Here is a 26,076-nt window from a genome sequence, read left to right on the forward strand (position 1 = left end):
AGTGGAAAGCCGGGAAGAGTGAGCCGACGAAGGGAAGAATCGGGGTCCACAACAAAATCGCTTAATCGCTTTGCGCCACCGTCCGCAACGGAACACGGGTCGTCCGCCGCCATCACGGTGCCCCCTAGTGTGCATTTATGTCTTTCTCTTTTTCCATCTTTCTCCGTGATTCGCTACGCCACTTCGTGTCGCGACGTTTTCACGGGCAAACGGAGAGTGACAACTGGCAGTCGTCAGCGCAGTACGTGCTTTACGCGACGACTGACAATAGTCCGTGTGTCATCGCGTGAACACGCGTTTTCTGAAAATTCTTCGTAAGACATCTTTCTGCGCGGAGTTCTCTATACCAAGTGTCATAACTATAGCAAAAGTGAGTGTCTTCTGCGAACCTTGGCACGGAGTTGCCAAACATCAGCCAAACTTTAGTTCCAGTGGTGATATTATTCGCGGGCCAGGTCATGGTAAGGTAAGAGCAATTATAAATTTCTATACTACGACCTTTTTTAGCCTGTTCACTCTTATTCATTACATCTCACGATCGCATCTTAATTATTCCTTTTGTTCGAGAACAAACGCATAAATATACACATTAAAATTCTACTAGTTTCATGTCGCTACTTGTTATTCCGACATATCGCGTGTATACATGCGTTACTGAAATGTATTGAAAGATATATTGGCTCTGCGAATAAGAATCTGTAAACGATAGCCGTATAGAGAATTGGGTGTGAAAATTCTGTCGATCTTCCATAAGCGACATTTTATATCGGATATATGGCTCGCGCGTATTGTTTTGACTTTCATCCGCTTCACCTATAGTCCCAAACAGCTGGTCAATTCGGTGTGCGTACTTGTATAGGTGTGCGTGGCAATGATCCACGACGTTTAACGACCTGTCGCATTCGGAAAGACGAATTACACGTCCCTCCACGCGCGCCTCGTGTCTTCTCTCCATGAGGATTTGGAACAGTTGCCGCGTGCACGTTCGAATCGCTGTCGCCGATTACGGTAGGTCACGTGCACGATAACTGTCCAATAATCAACGATTACGTATGCGCAGGAAACACTTATTTAATGTTTGCGCGTACTCTGTAGCCATATACGAAGGAAAACACAACTAGTATCATGTCTTGGTGCAAAATTACTCGTAAAACGTAAATCGTGCACCAATAATTACTTTTCGCAAATCTTTCGCACGAACATTCTTTCCCTATTTCCCTCTGTTCCTGTTTCATTTTTCATCTTTCATTAATTTTATTTTTCGCTTACAGAAAATATTAGGCGTATATTTTCTATGATAGGATACTCTTGGGTAAAGAATATACAGCAGTATTTATTATCCATAATATACCGCACTGTGAGCTTGAAACGATGGTCACATTTCTACGATAATTGTATTCTATAACAACGATACGTTTTTCGTTGACTGTTTCCAATAGATCAAAATAGGCTACGATAAAGGTACGGGGTGAAAGGAAACGTAACTTTACGCATTTATACGAGCAGAAATTATTTAATAAATCATTGATAAAACAATTGGAAGAATCGTTAATAAGCATGTATAATCATTAGTAAGGTGCACTGTATGCATCTGAGATTTTCTCCGTGATCGTGCGGCAAGCAACGGTTTACCCATACATTGTACCAGCGGTACCGATGATAAAGAGAAATGCTGCCTAGAAAGCAGGTCTTGACTGAATCTAGGCCACCCTGATGGCGCGTACACATTCTCCACAATTTTACTGTTCCTTCTCTCGGCCTTGCCGCGTTCGTATCTACCGGGAGAACCGCGTATATTTTCTCTTCTCTTCTCATCTATTTCTTCTTCTCGTCGCCTTTCAATCTCTCCCATCCTCCTGCTAATCTCCCTCTCTCTCTCTCTCTCTTACTCCCCCCCCCCTTTCTCCATTTTTTTCTTATAACGATCCAAGACTCGAGTTTCAGACGCCGTACGCGACTATAACTATAAGGGATAATGTTAGTAAGTGCATTTATAAACTTGTAAAATTCAAGCTTACGTTTAACAAACAGCAAATACGCACGAAGAGTCATTTAGTTTTTTAATATGCGGTGTATACTTGCAGCGACAATAAGGTTTCTCGATAAAGGGCTAAAGATCAAGAGCAAAGGGAAGTACAAGAGTTATAATTTCAAGTCGTACTATCTCTAAAAGAAAACTACGATGAGATCAACTATTTTCTCAAGAGCCCCAAGCGGAATCGCGTGTATATGACTGACAGTGGGGCGATCGAGAGCGACCTAGAAAGGTTTCAAAAGACATTTTCCCGTTCACCCACGTATAAAGTATAAAGCTGCCCTCTCACCGCAAAAGCATAGAGCCACATAACGTGAAATCTCGTATAATAATTGAGATAGTAAAAGAGAAAGAGAGAGAGGAAGCAGAGAGACGAACGGAAAAAATTCTGTACAAGTGTTAAGAACACAGGCATAGAGATAGATGTAATGTTGATATAAAAGATAGAGACAGAAATAATGAAAGGTGATGGACGCAAAGAAACAGGAAAAAAAGAGAACTCAGGTGAATGTATGTTCCTCCGGATAGAATATACTGTATATACATGTATATGTACGTACAGACGAACATATACTCGTATTCGTACGCGTTTGTGTGCATCGCTGTACGCGCGCGCATAGGAACAACGGAAAGTACGGAGCATAATACGGAGAAAACGCTGGTAAAAGGAAAGAGGCCCCTCTGCCTGCCTTTCCAATCGAATCGAACGCCCCTCTCGCCTTTGTCATTTTCTCTTTGTCCTCGTTTTGGGCTCGCCGTTCTCTCGAAGAGCTCTCTCCCCTTTTTCCTCTCTTTTTCCTTCCGTCTCTCTTTTCCTTTCGTGTCGCTGCTTTACTCCTTTTCGGTCTCTTTATCTTCTACGATACCTGCATATAGCCAAATTCACGCGAAACAACCAACAACTTGGCCATTCTTTCCATTCGATGGCTACTTTTGTTTTCCATTCTGCTTCTCCTTCTCCTTCTCCTTCTCCTTCTCCTCTTCCTCTTGCTTCTCCTTCTCTTCCTTCTTCTTCTCCTTCTTCTTCCTCGTGTTTGTCTTTCTCCTCCGTTTTGCATTCCTTCTCTTTTTGATCCGTGGCAAGCAGCTTTGTCGCATCGAGAAGGAGACGAGCGCGAGAAGATGGAATAGAGACGAACGAAGGTAGAAGGAGATGACAAGACAAGAAATTTCTCTTGCTTCGCTCGGCTTTGTCCAGTTTCTCTCTTCACCCTCTGGCTTCTCACAAAGCATCCTGTCTACCACCCTAACCTCTCTTTTCTTTCTTTCCTGCGTTTCGATCTGCCTCTACCCATCTTTTCCTTTTCCTCTCCGCCTCCTTGCCGTATTCCCCTTCTTCGATAACCTTCTTCGTCGCCACCACTTCCAGCTCTACATCCACTTCCACCTCCACTTTACCTCTTTTTCCTTCTCTACAGTCTTGCTCGTTCGTCGTCGTCGCCGTCGTTGCGTCGTTGTCGTTGTCGTTGTTATTGTTGTCGTTGTTGTCGCTACTGTCACAGTCACCGTCACTGCCACTACCAGCGTGATGACGCGCTAGCGCTGCCGTTGTCTCCTCTTTCGTTGCCTCTTATCCTACTGCTCAAAACTGATCTTTTCCACTGGCAACCCTCTTGCTTCTCTCCCTCTATTCTATATCCTTCGTTCCTCATTCTGCTGTCCTTATGTACACACGTATATATATTCTGTTGCTTTAAAATTAAGCAAGAAGAAAAGAAGAAGATGGTAGAGAAAGAAAAAGCGAGAGGGAGAAAGAGAACTGTGTTTATCGATTATTTCGCGTTTTTGCTCACGAGTTATTTACATGAAAGTCTATACAGACCGATTAAACTTTTACGTAAGTACGCAAGCGTTAAATGTTTTTTAAACAGCTTTATTGCTAACGTCACAATAATAACTGTTATTTAAACGAACGAAAGAATGCAAAAGGGCTGACATCTCTGCGTGAATGGAAATAATATTATCATTATTATTATTCGCGTATCGATGTAACTTCAAAGCTTTTGAACTAGAAAACATATAAAAGCAGAAATTTCAAATCATCCCTATCTATATTTGTCCGCGTCCTAAACGCAGAGTCACGTCATAAACTTCCTGTTTCATTGGAAAACAGTTTAAACGTGCAGTATACATGCGTCCGAAAAATATCGTATCGCTCGATCGTTAATCGCGTTTAAACGATCGTTCGTACAGCCGATTCCGCGTCTGACTCATTGTCAATTGTATGCTATCCTTTCTCTTGCTCCTTCAGCCTTCCTCCTTCTCTTTTCCTCTTCTTTCCCTTATTCTTTTTTCGCTCTCCTGTCCTCGCGCTCTCCTGCCTCATCGTTCATTTTGTCCCTCTCTCTATTGCTGTCTCAAAAAAGCAGTTTTGCCTCTTCTCCTTCTTTCTCTGGCAAACCTTTTCCCTGCTGCTCTTCCTCATTCTCTATCTCCCCTTAGATTCTCGCTCGCGTTCCCCTTATCTCCGGAGTTTCTCATTGTCTGAAAGGGCCATCTGTCCCCCGGCTTTTTCATCCTCCGCTTTCATCCCTCCGCTGTACACGAGCACACAAAGAGACTCTCTTATCCGCTGTTCACCACCCTCTCTTCACCCTTTCTCCAACTCCCTTCTTCTTCGTTGCTTCCGTTCGGCCGACTACTCCTGCGCATCCTCGTTACTCCTTTCTCTTTCCTCGAAACTTTACCAGGTTTCTTCGTCGGCTAACCAGTATCTATTGATAATTATCGCGAGACAGACAAACAACGTTCAGGTTAAAATAGCAGGCACGTTGGAAATGTAAATTGGAAATTTTGCAATGGAAACGGCATCGATATGTCAAAGGACAGAAAATATCGCGACGAAAGAAGAATGTTTTTCGTTTGTGACGCGATGATGGTTCCTCGACGGTGGAAGAATCGAGCGAACAAGAAAAAAATTGTGCACCCTCGTTGTAAGGAAGAAGAGATCCCTCTGGGCAAGCCACGTGCGACCTTGGACAAGTCCACGTCACCCTCTTACGTTGCACCCTTCGAAGGGACGCAACCCTGATCACGTGGATCCCGGGGGTGGTTTCTAACCCTCGTTCATCCTTGTTCTGTGAGAGGAAAATGGAAAGAGAAGATGTACAGCGATACGTAAGAACGCGCAAAGCCTCGATCGAAAAACAGTTTGCAAGGAAAAACCTAACGATTAGAAGAGACGCACGATTCGTCTAATATGCAAATTTCCTTTGGTAGAGTCAGCTTTCGTCGAACAGATATTTTTTCAGATTAGAAACGTTAAAGGACGATGAAAAGCAGCTCGTGCATATCGGGCATTTTTCTTTTCTCTTTTCTTGCGCATCTCCACGTGTCAATTCTTCCGCTCTCATTCGGTTCCAGTGAAATTGGCGTTTCCGGGTCTGTCTACTCCCTCCATGTCTCCGCAGCTCGTTCTTCCTCCTCTCTCTTTACCTTTTCTTCGAAAACGGCATCGGAGGGTAATGGCGGGGATGTAAAAGCGGTAGGAAGAACGGAGACAACGTAGCCAGCACTATATATACGACTGCTCTTTCAAGTGGTAGGGCGAAGGGGAACAGGTGAGAGGCCGAGAGAGCCCGGTTCTCTCGGAAAGGTGAACGGAGAGAAACGAAGAAACGAAGGGCATTTGGAATGCGGTACTGTTATGCCTTACGGTACAGACAGGACGGAAATTAGGACTGCTTCGACTCGTTGACCACTGCTCGTTATTTACTTCGTTCGTACATCGATTCTCTCTTTATCTCTTCTTGCTTTCGTTCGTTCTATTCGCACAAGAGTCGGTGAGAGAACGACGCCAATGTCCACTCGATACTAGCGAAACTCGGTATTTTATAATGCGTTACGTTTATAATACGTGAAAAGCTAGGTTTTCTGTCTGCGAGATACACCGATTGTAAATGTTACGATAATTCGACAATTTGACGATAAGTCGACATCGCTTCGAACACAAAAACGAACAGGAGCCGCGCGTTATATGGAAAATATAGAAATCTCTAGGGTGTTAGTGGAATGTTGGAAAAGAAAAATTGGTGCTTCCATAGATACGAGAGGTATGAACGTGAAAACGCGCGTTGTTCCTCTTCTCCTGCGTCCTTTCCTGCTCATCAAAACTAGACTTTGTCTAACGCGACTCGTTCGATTTCTCACTATCGATAAGGATAAATGCTATTTTCCTATTCTCGAACACCGCATTCGGTGGAAAAAAGGCAATGCTTTACCTGGCTGCGTTAACGTACCTGTAAAATCCCGTCCCAAACGAGCATCCATAGGATCAGTTTGAAAATGAAAGAACGTTAAAACGTTTCTAACGAAGGTAGAAAATTGGCAAAGTTGGAAATGATGGCGAGACGTTTGTCGTGTTTCTCAAGGTACAGCAGGGTCATGGTGTAACGCGAAAGAAGATTGGAAATCCGAAAGCGGTAGGCGAGACGTTCGGACATCGGTAACGAATGGCGGTAACGTGGAAAATGTTGGAAATGACGATATGCTTAGGGAAAAGGCAGGTGGGGCGCGAAGAAAAAGAAAGGATGGTAGTGCGGAGAATTCGCCGGTGGCGATGAAAATTTTATTAGTGACGCGTTTTATCGGCCGCTGCTTTTCTACGGAGAAAGAAAGACGAGAATATGGAAGCGAGAAGAGAAGGAAACTGTTCTGGAAGATTTCAGAGTGTTCCCCCTAGAAACGCAGTTCTGACTGGAAGACTAGCCAGGAGGGGAGAAGCCGTTTCCGCTTACGTTTTCCCGGAGAAAGAGCTGGTTGGTCGTCTCGAGAATGACGGTACGACGGTACAGACGCGGACGGTACGATGGGTACGATGGTACGACGAAAGGAAAAAGTCCGAGAAGAGCCGAGGAAGAACGTCGATAACGTTGGAAAAACGTAAAACGCGCACCGACCAGGAGGAAAAGGAAACGCCGCGTGTAGTATAAGGAGAGGAAGAGAGGAGAAAGAGAGAGGGTAGAAGCTTGCCATCGAGCGAACCGAGAAAACGGAGTGCCCGAGCGGTGGAGAGAGAGAGAGCGGAAGAGAGGATAGGATAGGAGAGTTGTGCAGATAGGATAGAAGAGGAGAGGAGAGGAGAGGAGAGGAGAGGAGAGGAGAAAAAGAGAGAAGGGTGGCGGAGACCGTGGAAGAAAAGGGGCCACGAGAAAATAGCGTCTTCGCCTCGTGGGGAGGGAACGAGGGAACGAGTAAATGGAGCCAACGCGCGGTGAAAGAGGGAACGAGAGACGAGGAGGGTCGAGAAAGGAACGACGAAACGACCGAGGGACGAGGAGGGCCAGAGAAAAGAAAAGAAGGAGATGGAACGAGAACGATACGAGGGTAGAAGAAGAGGGGAGCAGGCGCTCGTCTACTCCACGAATGGCAGAGAGACAGACGGGGAAAAAGAAAGAGGATGGGATCCGAGGGAGGCGAGGTGAAATTGGACACAAAAAGCTCGAAGAAAAATTGAGATGAATCGTGGAAGGGAAGATGGAAGGGAGGATTCTCTGAAAGGGAGAGACCAACGCAGTGTCCTTCTTCGAGACCGCGAAAGAAAGCGCGAACACACGAGGGATGAACGTTCACCGATACGATATATTTATCGCCAATTTTAATAATCGCTAAGCGAGATTCGATCGGCTGCTCTCTGTGTATTTCTGTTCGCGTGCGTGTCTCCATCTGCGACACCCAATATAAGAAGGTAGTTGGCGTTGCTGTTTTTGTTGATCGGTGTTGTTGCTGGTTTCGTTACTGTGACCGCTGCTGGTGCCGCAAATACGTCGATCGTGTAAGTGAACGACGCTGTTGTGCTCTGTCTAACTCTGTGCTTATCTTCTTTCCATCACCGTACCTTTGCTACACCTTCTCGCGAGTGACGCGCGCGCTCTCGTTTACCGTGTCCCGCTCGAGTAGTTTAGCTTCTCTTTACCCTCGTTGCTTCTTTCACGGTCAACGTTTACGCGAAACGGCCGAGTAACTACTCTTTTCTTACGATTTTCCATTTCGTATTCAGCCTGGCTACGAAAATTATATCACGCGGTAATAAAATAACGTTCCTCTGAATGAAAATGTAATTACATACATACGGTCGATATGGCGATAGCGAGAAGGTGCGCAAGTAAAGTATCGTCGATGAAAGTATGCGCGAAAGATCGACCGGCGAGAAAGCGTATTGATCGATTCGATCAGCCGCGAACGGTTGCGATCGATTTCGATCTCTTCCCCACTCTATTTTCGATCCATCCTTTATTTTCCAAACCATCGGCAAGCGTTCAGACATATCGACGATACAGCATAGCACGGCACAGCACGCTTTCCGAACGAGACTGTGCGAGCGCGCGGTCTCACTCCGTTTCTTCGACTCGCATTACATCCGGTTTTCTCTTCATTCGCTCCGCCACTTTGATCGTCTTCCTTCTCTCCTCCTTCCGTCCCTTCTTTCTTTCTTTCTTTCTTTCTTCCTTCCTTTCTTCTTTCTTTCCTTCTTTTCTTCTCTTCTCTTCTTCTCTTCTTCTCTCCTCCCTCCCTCCCTCCCTCCCTCCCTTCCTTCCTTCCTTCCTTCTTTTCTTATTCCCTTCTCCCTCTTGATCGTATCACGCTCCTCGAATGGTTTCGGTCGGATCATGGGATTACGAGAAAACGATGATTTTATAGTACGTTTGAGAATAAATGTCGATCGCGCGAAAGTTTACCACGGTTCGTGGCCAAAGGAAACGATCAAACGATTGCCGATTACGACCAGTGTTTGTTCGTTATCGCTGATTATCGACTCATTTTCGAACGTTACGCGTACCGGTTAACCGAATTTTTAGATATCGTTACGCGTATTCGCGACGCGACTGGCTATCGTATCATCGTGTACGGACGAGTTGGCGCTTAACTTGTCGGGAAACGCGGAAGCAAGAGTATAAGCACGCGCAGAAAACGTTGTTAACGACCAGCGAGCGGAGAAAAAAAAGCGATCAGTAAGTACGCTAGCTACGTTTATTTGTCAACGACTTGTATCTACCACATCCGTGAAAAGAGTTTGAGGCTCTGGATCGTAGAATGGAATGTCCGCTGACGATATTATACCTACGTCTTTGGTAAACGCTGAATTTTAATCGACGCGAATGAATTGTATTTGCGAAAGAGCCGAAAACGCAATCCGAGTTACTGTTATCGCGAATGAAATGAGTCGTGTTGGACTGAGACGAGCGGCGTGGTTTCTATGCCATATCAACGCGCGAAGAGAAATCGGTGAACGAAGAATCAGGGGGGAATGAAAGGAGGCGCGAAACGAGTGGAAAGCTTAAAGTTCTCGCGTTATCGGCGCACGTCTAAGCAACTGATAAAAGTCCGTATTCCTACGGATAGATAACGCGGAATGGTCCGTATAAAGAGTCACATAGATAGAGACAGATAAAGCACGGTCCACGGAACAGGTGAATGTTACAAGACAGACCAACGCCCGGCCTTCTTCGTAGCTTTTACAGTGTCGCGTATTCGCACCGATACGTATCGTTTATTTTCTCCGCGAACATCTTCACCGTGTATTACCGGCATTTTTCTCCGTCTTACCGTTCACCGTCTTACCGTCTCTTCCTCCTTTCCGTCAAACGAGCGAACGTTGCTGACGTTATCGCGACGAAGCTTCGTGTCGTTCGTCGTACGTCGTTCGTCGCTCGTCGTTCGTCGATGCTTTATTCTCGATCCTCGATCCTCTACACGCGAGCCTCGATTCTCCATTCTAGATCATCGTTTCCATCGTTGTTCACGTTGTCGTCGTTGGTCAAACCGCGAAAGTGTTTCTCCATATCGTTGCACCGCGAAAACAGCGACTGGTTGTGCACTGTCCGCTGCCGCTACCAACAGTTGGCTTCTTCTCTTTCCGATCGGTCTTTATTTTCCTTGACTCATCCGCCTCCGTTCCCTTCGACCACTCGCGCTCCATTCGTTCCACTCTTCGATCCTCTTACCGATCTCTATCTATCTTTCTTATTCTCTTCTCCACCGGTTTCTCGCTATCTCTTTATTTTCTCAGCCACCGCAAATACGATCTCGACCGAACGATCTCCGCGCCGCCGATACTGTGCCGGAAAGGAGAACGAATATTTCATGGAGACGGATCGTTATTGGGGCGTGCACTACAGGTACTGTCCCCTTTTACGGATCGATTTGAAGGAAGGAAGAAGAGCATCGTTACGACATATGCAACAGCTCGACCCATCGCTTGCGATTTACGATAAATCGACGAAACAATTGGTTCACGATCAAAAAACTAACAAGTGATCGTTCCTTTACTGTTTTTGTTGCAGCGGCGGCATGGCCGGGCAGCACTACTGCCTGCGCTGGAATAACTATCAGTCGAACATGACGTCCGTTTTCCACCAACTACTTCAGACGGAAGCTTTCGTCGATGTTACCTTAGCATGCAACGAAGCTTCTTTAAAGGCACACAAGGTAAGCGAATCACGACCGACGGTCGGTCTAATCCAAATTAGATTCGTATGATCGATAATCCTCCTACCGATTCTTCCTCGCCAATCCTCGCTCGATTGTAATCGATATACATACCTATGGCGCACGACGTTGCGGGCCGCTCGTCGCGTCACGTCGTGTCGTTTCATTTCACCATGGCTCCAGGTCGATGCACCGATTTTCCTCTACCTACCTTATTGATCGTTCGATACAACTCCTTCTGTTTGCGCAGGTGGTACTATCGGCGTGCAGTTCCTACTTTCAAAAGCTTCTACTTTCAAATCCCTGCAAACATCCGACAATCATTATGCCCCAAGATGTGTGCTTCAATGATCTCAAGTTCATTATAGAATTCGTCTATAGAGGAGAGATCGACGTTTCGCAAGCGGAACTTCAGGTAAGAACCACTGCACTTTGTTATACTCTGATCAACTATATATCTTAACCCTGGACATGTTTTACCGTTCTATTTTTCTTTCTTCTGTTTTCTGTGTCTCCTTCCTTTTTCTCATTTTATCCGTTAAAACAATGGCGTTGCGATCACGCAACAGTGCGCGAAATTACGTTAGACGATCAAAGGCAATTCCGACTTCGCAGTTTCGATCGCGTATACGCACTTTGTAAAGGGACGAATAAAAATCGGAAAACAGAGATTTAGCGGCACGAACAAACGTTGACTATACTTTGCGTCGCGCGAATAACCGCGCCATACCGTGCAACCATGTCATAAGCCCTTCTAACGTCGCATTGTTTAGACCTCTTGACTCGACGTCAAGACGTCTATAAACGACGAGACGTTCGAAACTTTCTCTTTCCCCTCTACATTGTTTCGTATCTCTGGTATACGAGCACGACCTTTACAGACCTTTTTATCGACGACGGCGACAGTTGAGCCACGCGCCAAGCATCGGCTCTACACATCCGTCGGAAGTTAACCCATTGCCATCGACACCAACTTTGAATAGTTTCGCGATACGGATTCCTAACTTACCGATCAGGATTCGTTTCCTCTTCTCGTTTTTGCTGCAGTCATCTGCAAACCGGTTGTCGATAGTGTAGATTTTCTGCATTTTTCAAATGGCGCGATTGCATCTTTCTGCACGCGTTAACTACGGACCTCTCTATCGGTCGTTCGTATATCGTGTATTCTTTCTGCATTTCCCGTTTCTCGTTTCCTATTTCCCGATTCATGTTTCGTCGTTCTTTATTTCCCATTTCCCATTCTTTATTCCTATTAAGACCTGTTATAAATAGCTGTAATGTTATCATAATCTCAGAAATAGCGCGTGTCCCGTTCATCGTACTTTGATCTTATATTTTATTCGTAATTTCAGACTTCCGTTAAAGTTGAATCACCGTTCGATGAATTTAAGAACGTTATTTGCCGATACCGATTATTAATTTGCTAATAGTACCGATACTCGTCAATGATACAATCAGTTTCGAGAGCTTCCCCTTCGGCTATTATTATCAAGTCTCTTTGTATTTGTTCCTAATGTACGATCAAGATAGTTGGCTAAACGTTTAAATCGAACTGGCACGCCGTGCGTCGACAAGTCAAATTTAAATTGTCGGAAAAAAGGTCACGTATCGCATCGTCACTTGTCACGAAGTAAGCAACTTCCCACCTTTTACAAGAAGACTGAAAAAATACAACGATCCCCAATTACTAGGGGAAGTAGTTTGCTGTTCTTCGTGCTTTTCATCGTCTTAGATCTCCGTGGTGGCACAATTCGTAGCCCATGCACTGTTCGGTAGCGAAAATATCTTGCATGAGATCTATCTACTGTATTTTCACTAGTGTCTCCGTCGTGTCCGTGTTACTCTTAACCTCCTTTTCCTGATACCTGATTATTTGTTGTTCTTGCTACATGTGTATTAGAGAGTTTCGTGTTGGCCTTTCATTGCTTTTTCGTTCGCTCGATATTCTTTTATCGTTATTATTATTTTTTGTTTGCTAAAGTTTCTCGCCTCCAAAATCCGACACCACCGTGTTAGTATTGTTTTCTCAGATATAAAAATTATACTAGATTCTAACCTCACTTGTGGAAAATATTATAACCGAAGGAAAATTCACGATCGGATAAATTATAATTCTAACAACTGATCCAAGATGGGTATTATTACATTAACGGGTGGTCAGAAGTATCGAGCACGGTCTTTCGACCACCGTATGTATTACATGGGAAGGAACCCATGGTTTCTACGAGACTGTTGATTCTTATCATAAGTAGAATACGATACCACGAAACAAACATCTGGCCTCGAATTCAAAGGACAAGGTTAATTTTACGTCATATCTTTTTCACAGATCTGCACCGACCCGGAGGTGTAGAAAATGTCTATGATAGTCAAGATAAAATTACTTCTCACCCTATATATACGTACGCGTGTACCTACCAGCACGCATTAGATCGCCAATTGCTTTGGGTTTTGTATCGATGAACGAACAAGTTTGAATTATCGTCGCTGATTCTCCATTTTCGAATGTAATTGACGACAGAATCGAATTAGAAAGGATCGGTAGAAAAGCGAGATGGATAACGCACACGTACTACTTACATATATTTAGGGGGCGAGTATCGCAGGCACAAAGCTAGTATTCTCTACTGACCTCGTTTTCGACTAGTCGTCGAGGATCTTCGTACCTACAGGTTCCGTAACGAAATCAAAAACGGAAGGGGCATGTCGGAGAATTATATTGATATTGTTCCTGTCGTTGCCTTCAACTTGACGCGACTTAAATTTAAGTTGCTACGGTACCGGATTAAGCTTTTGAAAGTTTGCAATTCTTAGCAATAAATAATTGCTGCTATGCTAGATCGATCCAAGAAGAAATTGTTAATATTGCGTTTGAAGACAATTTGACTATATATGTTTTGATCGGAGATCGAATCGACGACTTTCAATGTTTAACGGGTACCGAGATCCGGAACAGATCGTAAATAGAACGATCGCATTATTGCGGCACTACTAGCGTAGAATGCGATTATTGAACGAAAGCATTGAAAACAGCGTCGTGATGAACATTTTGAACATCTATGCGTGATGTGCGTCTCGATTGCTACTAGACTTATCTACTCTCTGTCGTCGCGTTTTCGGTAAGCCTGTGCGCATAGTCGAAATTATTGGTAATTACAACTAATAATCTTTTTCTGTTCCGGAGCGGGAAAAGGGATCGGAAGGGTGCAAGACGACGCACCAAAGTAAGCAACGTACGCGTGATTCGCACCACAGGGTTCGTGATCGTGCTTTCTTTATTCCTCTTAATAGATGCAAACTAGAAGAAAAGCGAAGAGAGGAGAAGAAATGAGAAGGAGTGCAAGAAGAGAAAGGCAGAGAAGAGTGACGGAGAAGAAGATGCTGCGAAGGGGTAGAAGGGCAAGCGGCAATGTCGAACGGGGAGAAACAAGAGAATTCGCGCTTCTTCCGTCGCGTCGACTTTAGACACGCGGTTTTCTACAGTGGCGTACATGCGTGCGCATACTTGGACGTTATTCATGCATACGTGTACAGTGTACAGTAAACTCGCGTGTGCGTAGGGACGCGCCTGGAGCCGCCGCAGATTCCCTTTGTCCGCGCAAGCACTGCAATTCATGTCTCGTGTCCTCTTTCTTCCTTTCTATCTTTCTTTGTTTCGGTCCTTCTGTCCTTTCCTACGCTGTTCGCTCTCCCGAAATCAAGCTCTCTTTCCTCGACCATGCAACTCATCGTCTCGATCGTGAATCGAGTTACGTCGAATCGAATGGAATAAAGTCGAGTCTGCCCGATACAGGGCCGGCCTCGAAGGACCCTCGCTATTTCACGCTGGGCCTATTTAACAAATTTCATCGGAAGTGAAGACGATTTGATCTTCGTCGAGTGTTTCTTCGACATTTTCAACATGCCATCCAATTAATTAACTTGTAGTTTTCTTGAAAACACAAATATACACGTATATATAAACTTGAACGAAAACAAGCTACAAATCTTCTTTCTCGACACGGTTTTTCCTTCTTTCGTATACGCAAAAGTCTATCATAATGTATATTACTTAACACTATCGTATTTTCTTATTTGCGTCTCAAAGCCGATTAAAAATATAAATTCGTTCGTAGTTCAATTATAACGCATGGAAAACAGGATCCTAACTTTAGGTATACATCACTGCAGCGCTCATCCCCTTCCCCTCTCCCTCTCTTTGTCTATGTCATGTATGCACGCATATATGTACATATAGTCACGACCAGCGTGTTCACGCGAGTATATAACGCTAGCTTTGTCGTACCGATGGTAGAGCCACGATTCCATCCTTTTTTATTCTCTCGCGAACCTTGCATCCGTCTCCGTTCTGCCGTGGCCAAACGCGTTTCAGCTCTTCGTCTTCTATATTCCGTCTCGTTCATTCGGGCACAGACTGTATTTCTGTTTTTGTTCGGCCGGAGAAAGTCTTACTCGCTCCCACGGGAACTGCTCGTCGATGTTCGTCGCTTAACCGTCAGAGGCGAGCGCGCGCTTCTCTCAAACACCGCAGACTTGCCTCTCCGCCGATCCCCGTTCCCACCTCTCGTACTCGATGCTCTCTATCACCCTTCCACCGAACGGACTTGTGTCGGCCCGCTCCCCTCACCGTGCGCCGCTTTCCTCCAACGAGCCTGCCACCCGCCGGTTTTCAACCCCTTTCCCCGCTCTCTCGGGGACTGGTCAGGTGCGCTGGCTCGCTCGCTCGCTCCACGCGTATGCTCAATCGCTCTCTGTCCACTGCCGAGCACGCATCCCCCACAAGTCTGTTCCTCGTTGTACGCGCTCGAGCGCGGCCTGAATCCATCCTTGTTCGTCGCGTCGGCGAATTTCGCGGCGTCCTCCGCCGCCACCGCCGCCGCCGCCGCCACCACCACCGCCACCATCTCTTCCTCCTCCTTCTCCTCTTCCTCCTCGGTTCTGGCTCTGGCTCTGGCTCTGCTGCTGCCGTTGCCGCTGCCTCTGCCACTGCCTCTGCCTCTGCCTCTGCCTCCTCCCGCTCTTCGCCGCGTCCTCTTCATCTCCTCGCTCCTCCGAATGCCGTGCGCCCTCAGCACGGAGCGCCGAATGCCATTTCACTTTCGTTGGGCTTCGCCGCGTAGGAGATCGGGCCCTGCCAGGAATTATCCTCTCGTTCTACGTGGTCGTAACCTCCTCGTACACGGTTTCGTCTGGCTTTTTCACGACGTCGACTCTACTAACGCTGATATCACCTCGTTTTCTCGTCGTGACTTCTGCGCCGCTTTTTCTTCTTCTTCTTCTTCCTCCTCCTCCCCCTGCTCCTCCTCCTCCCCCTCCTCCTTCTGCAACTCCTCCTCCTCTTCCTTTCCTTTTTATTTTTCCCCTTTTTCTTCTTCTCATTCTTCACCTTCTCCGCCTCTTCCTCCTCCACCTCTTCTTCTTCCTTCTCTTTCATCTCCTCATCCTATTACCCTTTCTCCTGTATCTTTTTCTTTTCCACTTCCTTCGTCTTTCTCTTCTATCTCTTTCTCCTTCTCTTCTTCCTTCACTACCTGTTCCTCATTCTCTAGCTTATCGTCCACTTTCTCTTCCTCCTCTCCTTCTTCCGTTCTTTCTTCTTTCTGTTCGTTCTCTATTTATCTTTCGCTTTGTTTCTTCTTTTCTTTCTTTCTCTTCTTTCTTCCCTGTCATAGTTACTCGTTCCATCGTTTATTCTCCATCCATTCGTCCAATTTTTCCCATTTTTCTCTCTTTCCTCGCTTCGTTTTCCATTTCATCCTGTTTTGTCTTTACCGTCCTCCTTCTGTGTACATCTTTACATTTTCAACGAGGGATCGTTCGTCTACGGAATATCGCAGTCAGGTAAGTGATAAACGATACAAGTTCCTTTGCATCAGGATAGGAGAATGTCTCGGCAGACGCGTCGCGTTATTGCTACTTGCCATAGAATGGGTATTGCTGCGATAAAGTTTTCGCAACACACAAAGAAAGTGACAGAGGCGGATGGTGAGGGGAACAAAGGAAGAGAGAGAGAGAGAGAGCAGAGGAAAGAGAAAAGGAGGCGAAAGTTTTATATGGATACACGACACCTACTATTACCCGCCGAATCTTGGACGACCGTATCGTGCACGTGAACTATCGTGGTTCGAAATATTTTAGTATACATAGCAGTGCGTATGAAGCATAACGAATCTGCAAATTATTAACTAAATCTATACCATGATAAATTATAACGTGATAATCTACCAATACGAACAAACGTCGTGATTATCTATTAGTGTTTGTCTGTTTTTCCGAATGAAGTAAAGATGCAACGACTCGGCGCAAAGTGTTTACCAAGTGTGCGACATTTGGATAATTTACTTTGGAATAAATATATGAATTACGATGCACGCAGCATCGATCAAACGAGTGAAGTGTCGTGTGTGCAGTGGAAACAACATGTCGCGCATAATCGTCACCCTCGATGATTTAATCAAACGGCATCGCTTGTTCGGATAATTTTGCTAAATTAAGGTACGTTCATAGAAAGTCTACGAGTTTCGAATAGTGAAATGTTGAAATGTTTGAATCAACGAATTCGTGTCAAGTGCATCGAGTCCCGTTTTTTTTCCGTCAAAGATATAGTGCCTATGTGATTTGTGAGTTATAAAATTAACTCATTCGGTTCTGGATGAGTAAACCTATTGATTTTCTGCGAATGATGAATAATTGTAGAGTATGATAATGATCGAGTTAATGCGTTTACATGCTGCATGCATCTATGCATACATGCAACGTGCGCATAATATAAGAATCCTGTGAAATGTGTACGAAATTACACCATTCGCATTATCAGGCTTCTCCGCTTCACATTTGTAAACATTCGACGAGAGCCTGATCTTACTCGCTTAAATCTTTATCATTTAAATAATCATAAACTAACGCACGCTTTTGTTAACTGCTAGTCAAATTCTCAAACGCAAATCGACGCGTAAACGATGATCTTTCGAATAATTTTCGCGGCATAATGTAAAAAATATGGTGTCGCAAACGCGGAAGACGAGGGACGAAATTATTGCGAAGGGAAAAAATAACGTAGAATATCGCGTGAAGAGACATAGGTTAAGATGTAAATTTTGAGTTTTCTATTAAAAATAATAAGAATTCCACGATCCGGCATCTACTTGTTGTCGCTACTTGTTCGAAAAGCACGTGGTGGCGAGAGTCACACTCCCATTCAGAAAGGAGGTTATGTAGCGTGGAGAAGAAGAGAGGAAGGTTATGCTCGTGACGCCCGTTACATTATCAATTCCGTTATGACGCCGTATTCGTAATAGCGGAGACGACCCTAGGACTATCTTCGGGGATTCCCCCGTACGTTCTCCTCTTTGCTTATCTTCTCTCGTTTCTCTCTTTCATGTTATTTTCCCTCTCTCTCAGTTTTTCTGCTCTTCTTCTCCAACCGGGAAGTCTCTTCGTACCAGTATGGTTGTGTAACGCGTACCTTCCGCCGTCTCTTACGAACCAAGCCCCCAGCCACCCCTTCGCGTCCTTCCTATTCTCGTGAAACGTTTCCACGGTCGATCATTTTGCGGATTTACACCTGTTGAACTTCTCTTGTCGTCCCCTTATTTCTTTTCACGAAAGAACACGAATCCACATCCTTCCATTTCCGTGTAAGAATCTTTCGCCAACGCTTCCTTATCCCTCTCACCTTTTATCCACTTTAGCTTGATTCCACTTTACTAATTTACATTTAAAAGATACATACACGCTATCGTCTACCGGTTTGGAAAACAAATTCTTTTAAGCCTATTTTTTGAAAGATTTCTCTTTCAAGGCACGAACGAATCGAACGTTTGTTCGGTTTGATTCTATCGGAAGGAAATACGTTTCTCGCAGCGTCTTACTCGTTGATTACCGGCTTCAGTGGCGCGCCGTTCTTGGAACGATCCTGGAAAATCTTGTCATCGTTGTCGCTCGCGAAAATCACGAAACGAAGGTAGTATAGGAGGAATCCTTTTTTCCTTGTCTCGTGTCAATTAGTCTGGGATAATTGGTCGGGCGATGCCCTTGAACCCTAAGTATTGATTGGTGAGGTTGGATTCTGCCGGTGCCTTTCCCTCTTGCCTCCGAACCGATGGCACCACCCCTATGCATCCACCGCCGAACCAACCAACTACCCACCCACTCTCCCTAACCCCTACACCAGCACACGTACAACTCTACCCATCGCCCAGCGTTCGTGGTTCTCCAAATTGCCGTCGCCGTCGCCGTCGCCCTCGTCCTCGTCCTCACCCTCACCCTCACCCTTACCCTCACCCTTATCCTCACCCTCTCCCTCACCCTCTCCCTCACCCTCACCCTCACCCTCACCCTCACCCTCACCCTCACCCTCACCCTCATCCTCAACCTCACCTTCACCCTCACTCTCGCCCTCGCCCTCATCCTCGCTCTCGTCGTCGTCATCGTCGTCGTCGTCGTCGTCGTCGTCGTCGTCGTCGTCGTCGTCGTCGTCATCGCCGCTGCTTTTATCGTTTGTTAAAGCATCGCACCTTTTTAAACGCTTCTTTCCTTCTTTATTCGTTTAATTAAACCGCGAACAAATGCATCTTTTGCGTTCGCTTGCAATACAATAACCGAATCTTTGTACTTACATAGGCTATCGGTTTGCAACTTTGACATCGGCAATTTTAAATCGTCGAGTTACGGGAAAGCGACTCTAGCATCGAAAGATTATTTGGAGAGACCGCTTCTAAAATTGTCCTGTCACAATCGTTGCGAGTGCAAGTTGCATTTTCATGTCAAGATGATGCTAGTGTCGGTAATCGCCGTACATACATCCGACGTAAAAGTTCGATTACCTTTCAATCGATAGCATGAATTCTCATATCTCGTCAAGCCTGAGAACATTCGTGAATATTTCAACCGGATTATACATATCCTTGCTTTCTGAAGCTTTCTTTGCATTTAGCGAATGAGATAAAGTGTGAAAGAATGATGATGATGATGATGATGATGATGATGATGATGATGATGATGGTGGTGGTGGTGATGATGGTGATGATGACGACGACAACGGCGACGACGATGATGATAATGATGATAACGATGAAAGAAGAAAGAGATCAAGACCCACAGAATGAACCTCAAGATATATGCATGTATAGGTGGAAACGGCTGGAAGTCATATCGGTGCCCATGCCGTCGCGAATGTTGAGAAGAGGATCAGAGTTTGGGGTGGTCGATACGGCCCTGGGGCCGCGACAGCCGCGTCGGAGGCCTCCCCATTCTTCCTGCGGGCGTTTTTGCCTCTGTCCCCCTCTTTCTCTCCGTCGCTCACTCAATCGCTGGTTCACTCCCTCCCCCTTCTCTTTCCTTTCCCATCTCCTCCTCCGCGTCCTCTCCACTTTTGTACCTCTCGCTTTCTCGTTACACTACTCTCCTTCTCTTCCTGACACTGGCAAACGTAGTCCTACCTAGCGCCACCCAGTTTTCCACCCACGCTCCACGTTTCCAGCCGCCGCCAACACCCCCGACACAGTCTGCCTAAACCCCCACCTGAACCACCGTTTCCATCGTCTAACTCTTCCTCTGCTTTCTCACCCCCTCCTAGTCGCGTCGTTACCGCCGCTGCTGCCGCCGCCGCCGCCGCCGCCGCCGCCACCACCACCGCCACCACCACCACCACCACCACCACTACCATCACCATCACCACCATCGCCACCAGCACCATCGCCGCCACCGCCGCGTTGCCATCGCCGCCGCCGCTACCATAGCCGCGCTCTCATGCTGCTTGTCTCTTTGCCGACCCCGCCTAATCGCACCACCCCTGCCTTGATTAAAGAAGAGAAAACCTCAACTTCAACGCGAACCTCGGTCTCGTTCGTTCGTTGGCCCGCTTGTTCATCGTTCCTTTTCTTTCGTACTTCCTATTTCCTATAAGGAATCTTTTTTTCATTGACTTTCTTTTCCTATTTTATATTCGTCTATCCATGTCCATGTTGCATTATATATATTGTAGTATCGTGGAAATTAAGATATAAATTTTTCCCCGATTACTTACAATCTATTAATAATGAATAGAATATACAGGTATTAATTGGATAGAAAACGATGTTTGTTTAACTGAAACTAAATGCGATACTCGTATCTATCTCAAATAACTTTACAGTTATTTGGCAACTCTCTTCACAACGAATCTAACACACACACTCTCTCTCTCTCTCTCTCTCTCTCTCTCTCTCTCTCTCTCTCACTAGCAACTCTAACAACTCTACAACACTGACAACTCCATCAATTCTCTCAACTCTACTCTTCGATGTCTCGATCAACTCTGACTCTCGCAACACACTCACTTTTCTACTTGCATACTCTGACCTCTCGGTCATCCCTCCTTGAAACACGAAACCGTCCTTCTGCTCTAACGTTGTTTGTTGTTTTTCTCATATCTCTGTAAGAATTAGGTGACTTTAGTCACATAGGCGCTCTCAAATGTAAACGAACCACAGCAGGACGACGTGCACGGGTTTTTCTATTATCAACCGATCTGTAATCCAAATTACTTTACGATATTACAATTTATATATATATAGTTTCTATTGTTCGCTGCTTGCAATTTAAATTCATTGTCATTGCCACGTGGACTTATATATACTTAACTTACAAATAGTATACTTATACTTACTTATATACTAGTATAGTATAGTATACTTAACTTACAAATTATTATTCCCTTTACTCTTTACTCTTCTCTTTTACCCCCTTTCTTCTATTTAGGTTTTCCCTCTGTCTCCTCTTTTCCTCCACTTTCTTTTTCCCGTTTATTCCTCGCCTCTCCTTTCTTCCTCGTTTAGTTGCCTAGTTCCCTTACTAGCGGTTCAAGGTTAAAGAGACCGGTGAGGTGAATGTCGTTCTTGCGAGGAGCCCGTCGCGCTGCTCGATACGGGTCGACGCACCGTGCCGGTGAATCGTCGTCGTACGCCGAAACTGGATCGCGAATACTGATTTTAGACCGAGCCACCGCAAGCGGCAATCGCAAGATGAAACGTACCCACTGAAACGAGCCGTAAGGATGACGAGTTGTTACTCAGAATATGCGAACCCAGTCTAGCCAATCTGTTTTTCCTTTTTTTCTTTTCCTTTCGTTCTTGCGCTCTTCTTTTTCTTCTTTCTTTATTCTTTTTCGAAGTACGATTCATCTAGATCGACTACCTTTTGCTTCATTCCCAATCTAATAGACGAATCTGCCTACGTTTACTGTATTCGTCGTGCAAGCAAAATACACCCGAAACTTCTTTGAAATTGATCGCGACGATTTCGTCGTTCGGACTTTCATCTAATCGTCAGTCTAAGCGAATATTTAGTTGTATTCTCGGCGATCTTATAAAAAGGAATCTGCGATTTCAAAGACAAATCGAGTATATGGTGGTCGAATAAACCTGTTTACAATTGTATGCTATCTATGTTACAGTCACTGTTAAAAACAGCCGATCAGCTAAAGATCAAAGGACTGTGCGAGGTACCTGAAAGCAGAGACGGGCCACCATCGGTAAGTCTGAGTTCGCCGCCAAGAGAACCCGGTACTCCTAGAATAAATTTCACCAAGTTGAAGAGACATCATCCAAGGTATAAGAGGCCCAGAACCACGTTCGAGCCTCGCGCTACGGATTCGAGGCATTACGATCGATACAAAGAAGAGGAATCGAACGAAAACTACGATTGGGAGAACAAAGAGGTAAGCGGCGATGTCGATGAACGCGCGAAGCTTTGGAAAAACCAAAGAACGTAAGAACGCGACAGCCGTCTTGAAAGCGACGAGGCGATCTCGTCACGGTCGTCGCTAAATTCGTACCGGATATTTCGCAGAATCACATAGACTGGCAACCCGAAGATGAGGAGTGCACGGAGGCAACCGCGGGAGCAGTAGTCTTGGAAACTTGCCAACGCAGCAGTAACAATAGTACCACTACTGGCACCACCAATAATAACAATAACAACAACAACAACAACAACAACAATAACAATAACAACGCTAGCAGCAACGGCAACGGTAACAATACGAGCAACAACAATAACAACGGTAAGTAGTCGATAATGAGATACGGGCCCCACACCTGGATCCTTTTGCTTCCACGTAAAAACGTAACATCGTTTACCACACATCTGTGTCAACAGTATAGTACATATGTATGTGCTTATTACTGTAGATTGTGTTAAGCTCTTTTTTCTTTCTCCTTCTTTGTTAATTTGCAACTAAATTATACGAAAGAATAGCGAAATATTCGTGGCGGATTTTAGGTGTGGGGCGACTTACAGATTTACGGCAACGCACTGGGCAGACCGTTTTCACTTGAAATAAAAAAGGTGACATGTTTTGTCATACAGGCCTCGGTCATTACGGTCATCATCCGGATCCCGGAGAGGTTGACCTACCTCCAGAAACTCAACCTACACCACCAAGTGCCACATTGGTCGGTACTACGATTACACATTTAAGGGACTCGGATCATCATTCCACAGGTGCGGTTGCTATTAATATTTATATCGACATTCTATCGACATTCACGGTCGCTCTATCAGTACCCCATGATCGTCCGTGTATCGATGTTGTATCGTTTTTTCCACTATGTCGAACTCGGCGTGAATCGTACATGGGGGGAAATAAAACCGTAGTTGGTTATTAGACAGGGAGGGAATTAAAATAATCGGTCTAATCGAGCTTAACTAGTTGCGATTAGATTTACGTTGCTCGGTTCGCAACAGCCCACGCTACCTCGTTTAGTCCATGCGTTCAACTTTGCTTTCGGTGGCGCGCTCCTTTCTCTGGCACAAAGTTGCGATGCGCGACGTCGACGATACCGATATCGTCTACGGTCTAGATCATAGAATCCGGGTAAACGAAATTAGAAGAAACACAGCGATTCGTTATTCCGGCACGATATTGCGGCTCGATGTCACGCAGACTCTTTCAACCGAAGGAGGCATTCATTGCAACTGTATTGTTTTTCGCATCTGTTCGCAGAGATCCAAAATTGTGACAGTGTAAAGATCAAGTTTGAAACATTGCACACGATGGATTCGTCGGACACGATCGATATCGATAGCCACATGTCGGATCGAGCGAGCGTCAGTTCAAAGAACGCGGCCGATAGCGACAACATGATGATGATCACACCGGAGTTGCTTGGATTAATGCCTTCTGGAAGTTCGGTTCACTCGGATTCCGGTGAAAATAACTCAAGGGGTCACCCCGGACAATCCAGCTCTCATCATCATGGTTCGAAATCGTGGACGCAAGAGGATATGGATGCCGCTTTGGAAGCCTTACGAAATCACGATATGAGCCTTACGAAAGCCTCCGGTAATTCAAAAGCACGCACCACTTTTTTTCGCTCGGCTAGTACACGCGAGCCTACGGTTAGTCCGTTAACAAGCTTTCTCAGCGTTCTCTTATTTAATCCAGTGGTGTCGCGATCGTTTTAGCAACGTTCGGTATACCCTCGACGACTTTATGGCAAAGAGCACATCGACTGGGCATCGACACTCCAAAAAAAGACGGACCTACTAAGTCGTGGAGTGACGAGAGTTTAAACAGCGCGTTAGAAGCGTTACGGACTGGAACGATATCGGCGAACAAAGCTTCAAAGGCGTTTGGTATACCGTCGAGTACCTTGTACAAAATCGCGAGAAGAGAAGGTATCAGGCTGGCTGCGCCATTCAACGCAAGTCCCACGACGTGGTCGCCCGCCGATCTAGATCGCGCCCTCGAAGCGATACGTTCTGGTCAAACGTCAGTACAGAGAGCTTCCACGGAATTCGGTATACCGACGGGAACATTATATGGTCGATGCAAAAGAGAAGGCATTGAACTCAGTAGGAGTAATCCTACACCGTGGAGCGAGGATGCTATGACCGAAGCTCTAGAAGCTGTCAGGTAAATTACCGTTTCTTCGTATCGTCCTTATAATACATATTATCCTTTCAAACGACACGTTTCATTCTACTACTTTTCCTTTTTCTCTTTTTCTATTTTATCGTGACGCCAACAACCTGTGACCGCCACTTCTCTAAGCATGTATCATCTATAAGATCGGTGGTTTCGTAAAAGACGCACGAGAAATTCAGTGGTTTCTTCCATTTATTCACGATTTTTCAGGTTAGGCCATATGAGCATCAACCAAGCGGCTATTCACTACAACTTGCCCTACTCTTCCTTATACGGTCGCTTCAAAAGAGGAAAATACGAAGAACCAGCGGTGGGTGAAATATCGCAAGACGGTAGCAGTCCTCACTTTCATCAAAGTCCGAGTCAAAATCATTCGTCCGCTGTACCCGATCAAATGCCGTACCAAGGCAGCTGAAACTTGCCTCTTTATTAGATTTGTTTCAGTTTATTTCGAATTTTTCAATTTCTTGCTGCGATTTTGCAATTTATACTCGACGTATCGTTCTTTGAACGAGAGCAAACGACAAACGATAACGAGAGTCGCCGACCAAAAACGCGTTTTAAATGTGTGAGAACGATTGGCGAACGAAATTTAAAGTCGGGAGCAGAAACTTGTGACATCATCATTAGTCGAAATGTGACTAAAATAGTAGATACGAGACATGATCATCTTTTGAGAAAGAATGGCCGTGAAGGGTTTGCAGTATTACAGATGGATTGTCGTAAGCAAATATTATGTATATTGTATGACTGTTATGTCGAATCGGAAACGTAGATTAATTATAATTTATAAGAATTATTTATAAAAAAGAAAAAGTGCTGTACAGTCGGGATAATACCGATGAACCTACCGTAGTGTGTAAGTTGCCGATGCGATGGGCCAATAGAAGACATTCAAGAGAAGATATAAAATATTCTAAGAACTAATGTCTTTTATGTTAGCAATTTTGATGAAAAATTCTCTGTTAGCTCGATCTTCATTTTCTTTTCTTTGTTGGTCGGCTACATTATTTTTATAACTTTGTTGAATAAACTTTTTACAAAATTATTCACTACTTACTACGCGATCAAACGCTATATATAAAAGTAATAAAAAGATTTTGTTGAAAAACTAAAATAGATTCAAACTAAAAGATAAACAGGTGCGTCGTTGCATTTCAAATCGTTCTAAGATTCAATTATTTTCTTACGTCTCACCAACAATTTGTTCGCTGAGACGATGAAATATTGTATACGTGTTTCTAATGGTTTTCTTCGCATTTATATTTACATTGCAAAGTTTCAAATTTCAACTCTACGTATACAACTCTATTTACATCAGGAGGAAGTAAAAATATTTTCGATATCTTTTCAAAGATACGGAATCAACAGAACTGAAGAAAAAATTGCGTGGAAATTTCAGCAGATCGATTTCTGAGAACAAAGATACTTTTTACGTTCGAATAAACTGCCACATGCAAGGAATATATTACATCCATTACTCATGCTCACGACTATTATATGAAAACATATATTACTTATAAATATAAATAAATAAATATATATATATGTACAGTTTATATATTTTAAATTAAAAAGTAATGCGACAAAATAAATGTTGTATTTAATGCCCATTATATTGCTCTTTTATTTTAATGATCACCGATCAATAGTGTGATTCAATTATCGATAAATATTATCAATAATAATAGTTTGAAGTCTCAGT

At 44.7% G+C, this 26,076-nt stretch overlaps 1 protein-coding gene and 1 pseudogene across 6 annotated transcripts; one reads left to right on the forward strand and one right to left on the reverse strand.

Moving 5' to 3' along the window:
- Positions 1–1,513: 1,513 nt before the first annotated feature.
- Positions 1,514–4,460, reverse strand: LOC126865792 (histone-lysine N-methyltransferase, H3 lysine-79 specific-like; annotated as a pseudogene).
- A 3,199-nt stretch (positions 4,461–7,659) lies between these two features.
- Positions 7,660–25,966, forward strand: LOC126866173 (protein bric-a-brac 2-like). 6 transcript variants are annotated; one of them, XM_050619427.1, is made up of 9 exons: positions 7,660–7,808; positions 10,318–10,462; positions 10,713–10,877; positions 21,897–22,160; positions 22,292–22,505; positions 22,790–22,945; positions 23,448–23,786; positions 23,909–24,359; positions 24,582–25,966. In XM_050619427.1, exons 2-9 carry the CDS (start codon positions 10,325–10,327, stop codon positions 24,784–24,786), a joined length of 1,932 nt encoding a protein of 643 aa, XP_050475384.1. In that variant the 5' UTR covers positions 7,660–7,808; positions 10,318–10,324; the 3' UTR covers positions 24,787–25,966. The 6 variants fall into 6 exon arrangements, with proteins under 6 accessions (XP_050475384.1, XP_050475382.1, XP_050475380.1 ...); XM_050619425.1 differs by lacking the exon at positions 7,660–7,808 and adding an exon at positions 9,783–10,152; XM_050619423.1 differs by lacking the exons at positions 7,660–7,808; positions 10,318–10,462; positions 10,713–10,877 and adding an exon at positions 13,930–16,303.
- The last annotated feature ends 110 nt before the right edge of the window (positions 25,967–26,076 follow it).

This window comes from Bombus huntii, chromosome 5 (genome assembly GCF_024542735.1).
Source record: "Bombus huntii isolate Logan2020A chromosome 5, iyBomHunt1.1, whole genome shotgun sequence".
NCBI classification, from domain to species: Eukaryota; Metazoa; Arthropoda; class Insecta; order Hymenoptera; family Apidae; genus Bombus; species Bombus huntii.

Bases quoted from the DNA above. Each gene is read 5' to 3' on its own strand.
- LOC126866173 (XM_050619423.1), top strand. From the start codon at position 14,672: ATGTATGCACGCATATATGTACATATAGTCACGACCAGCGTGTTCACG. The intron at 22,506-22,789 runs GTAAGTAGTCGA...GAAATAAAAAAG, and splicing joins GAGCAACAACAATAACAACG to GTGACATGTTTTGTCATACA. The intron at 23,787-23,908 runs GTAATTCAAAAG...CGATCGTTTTAG, and splicing joins GAGCCTTACGAAAGCCTCCG to CAACGTTCGGTATACCCTCG.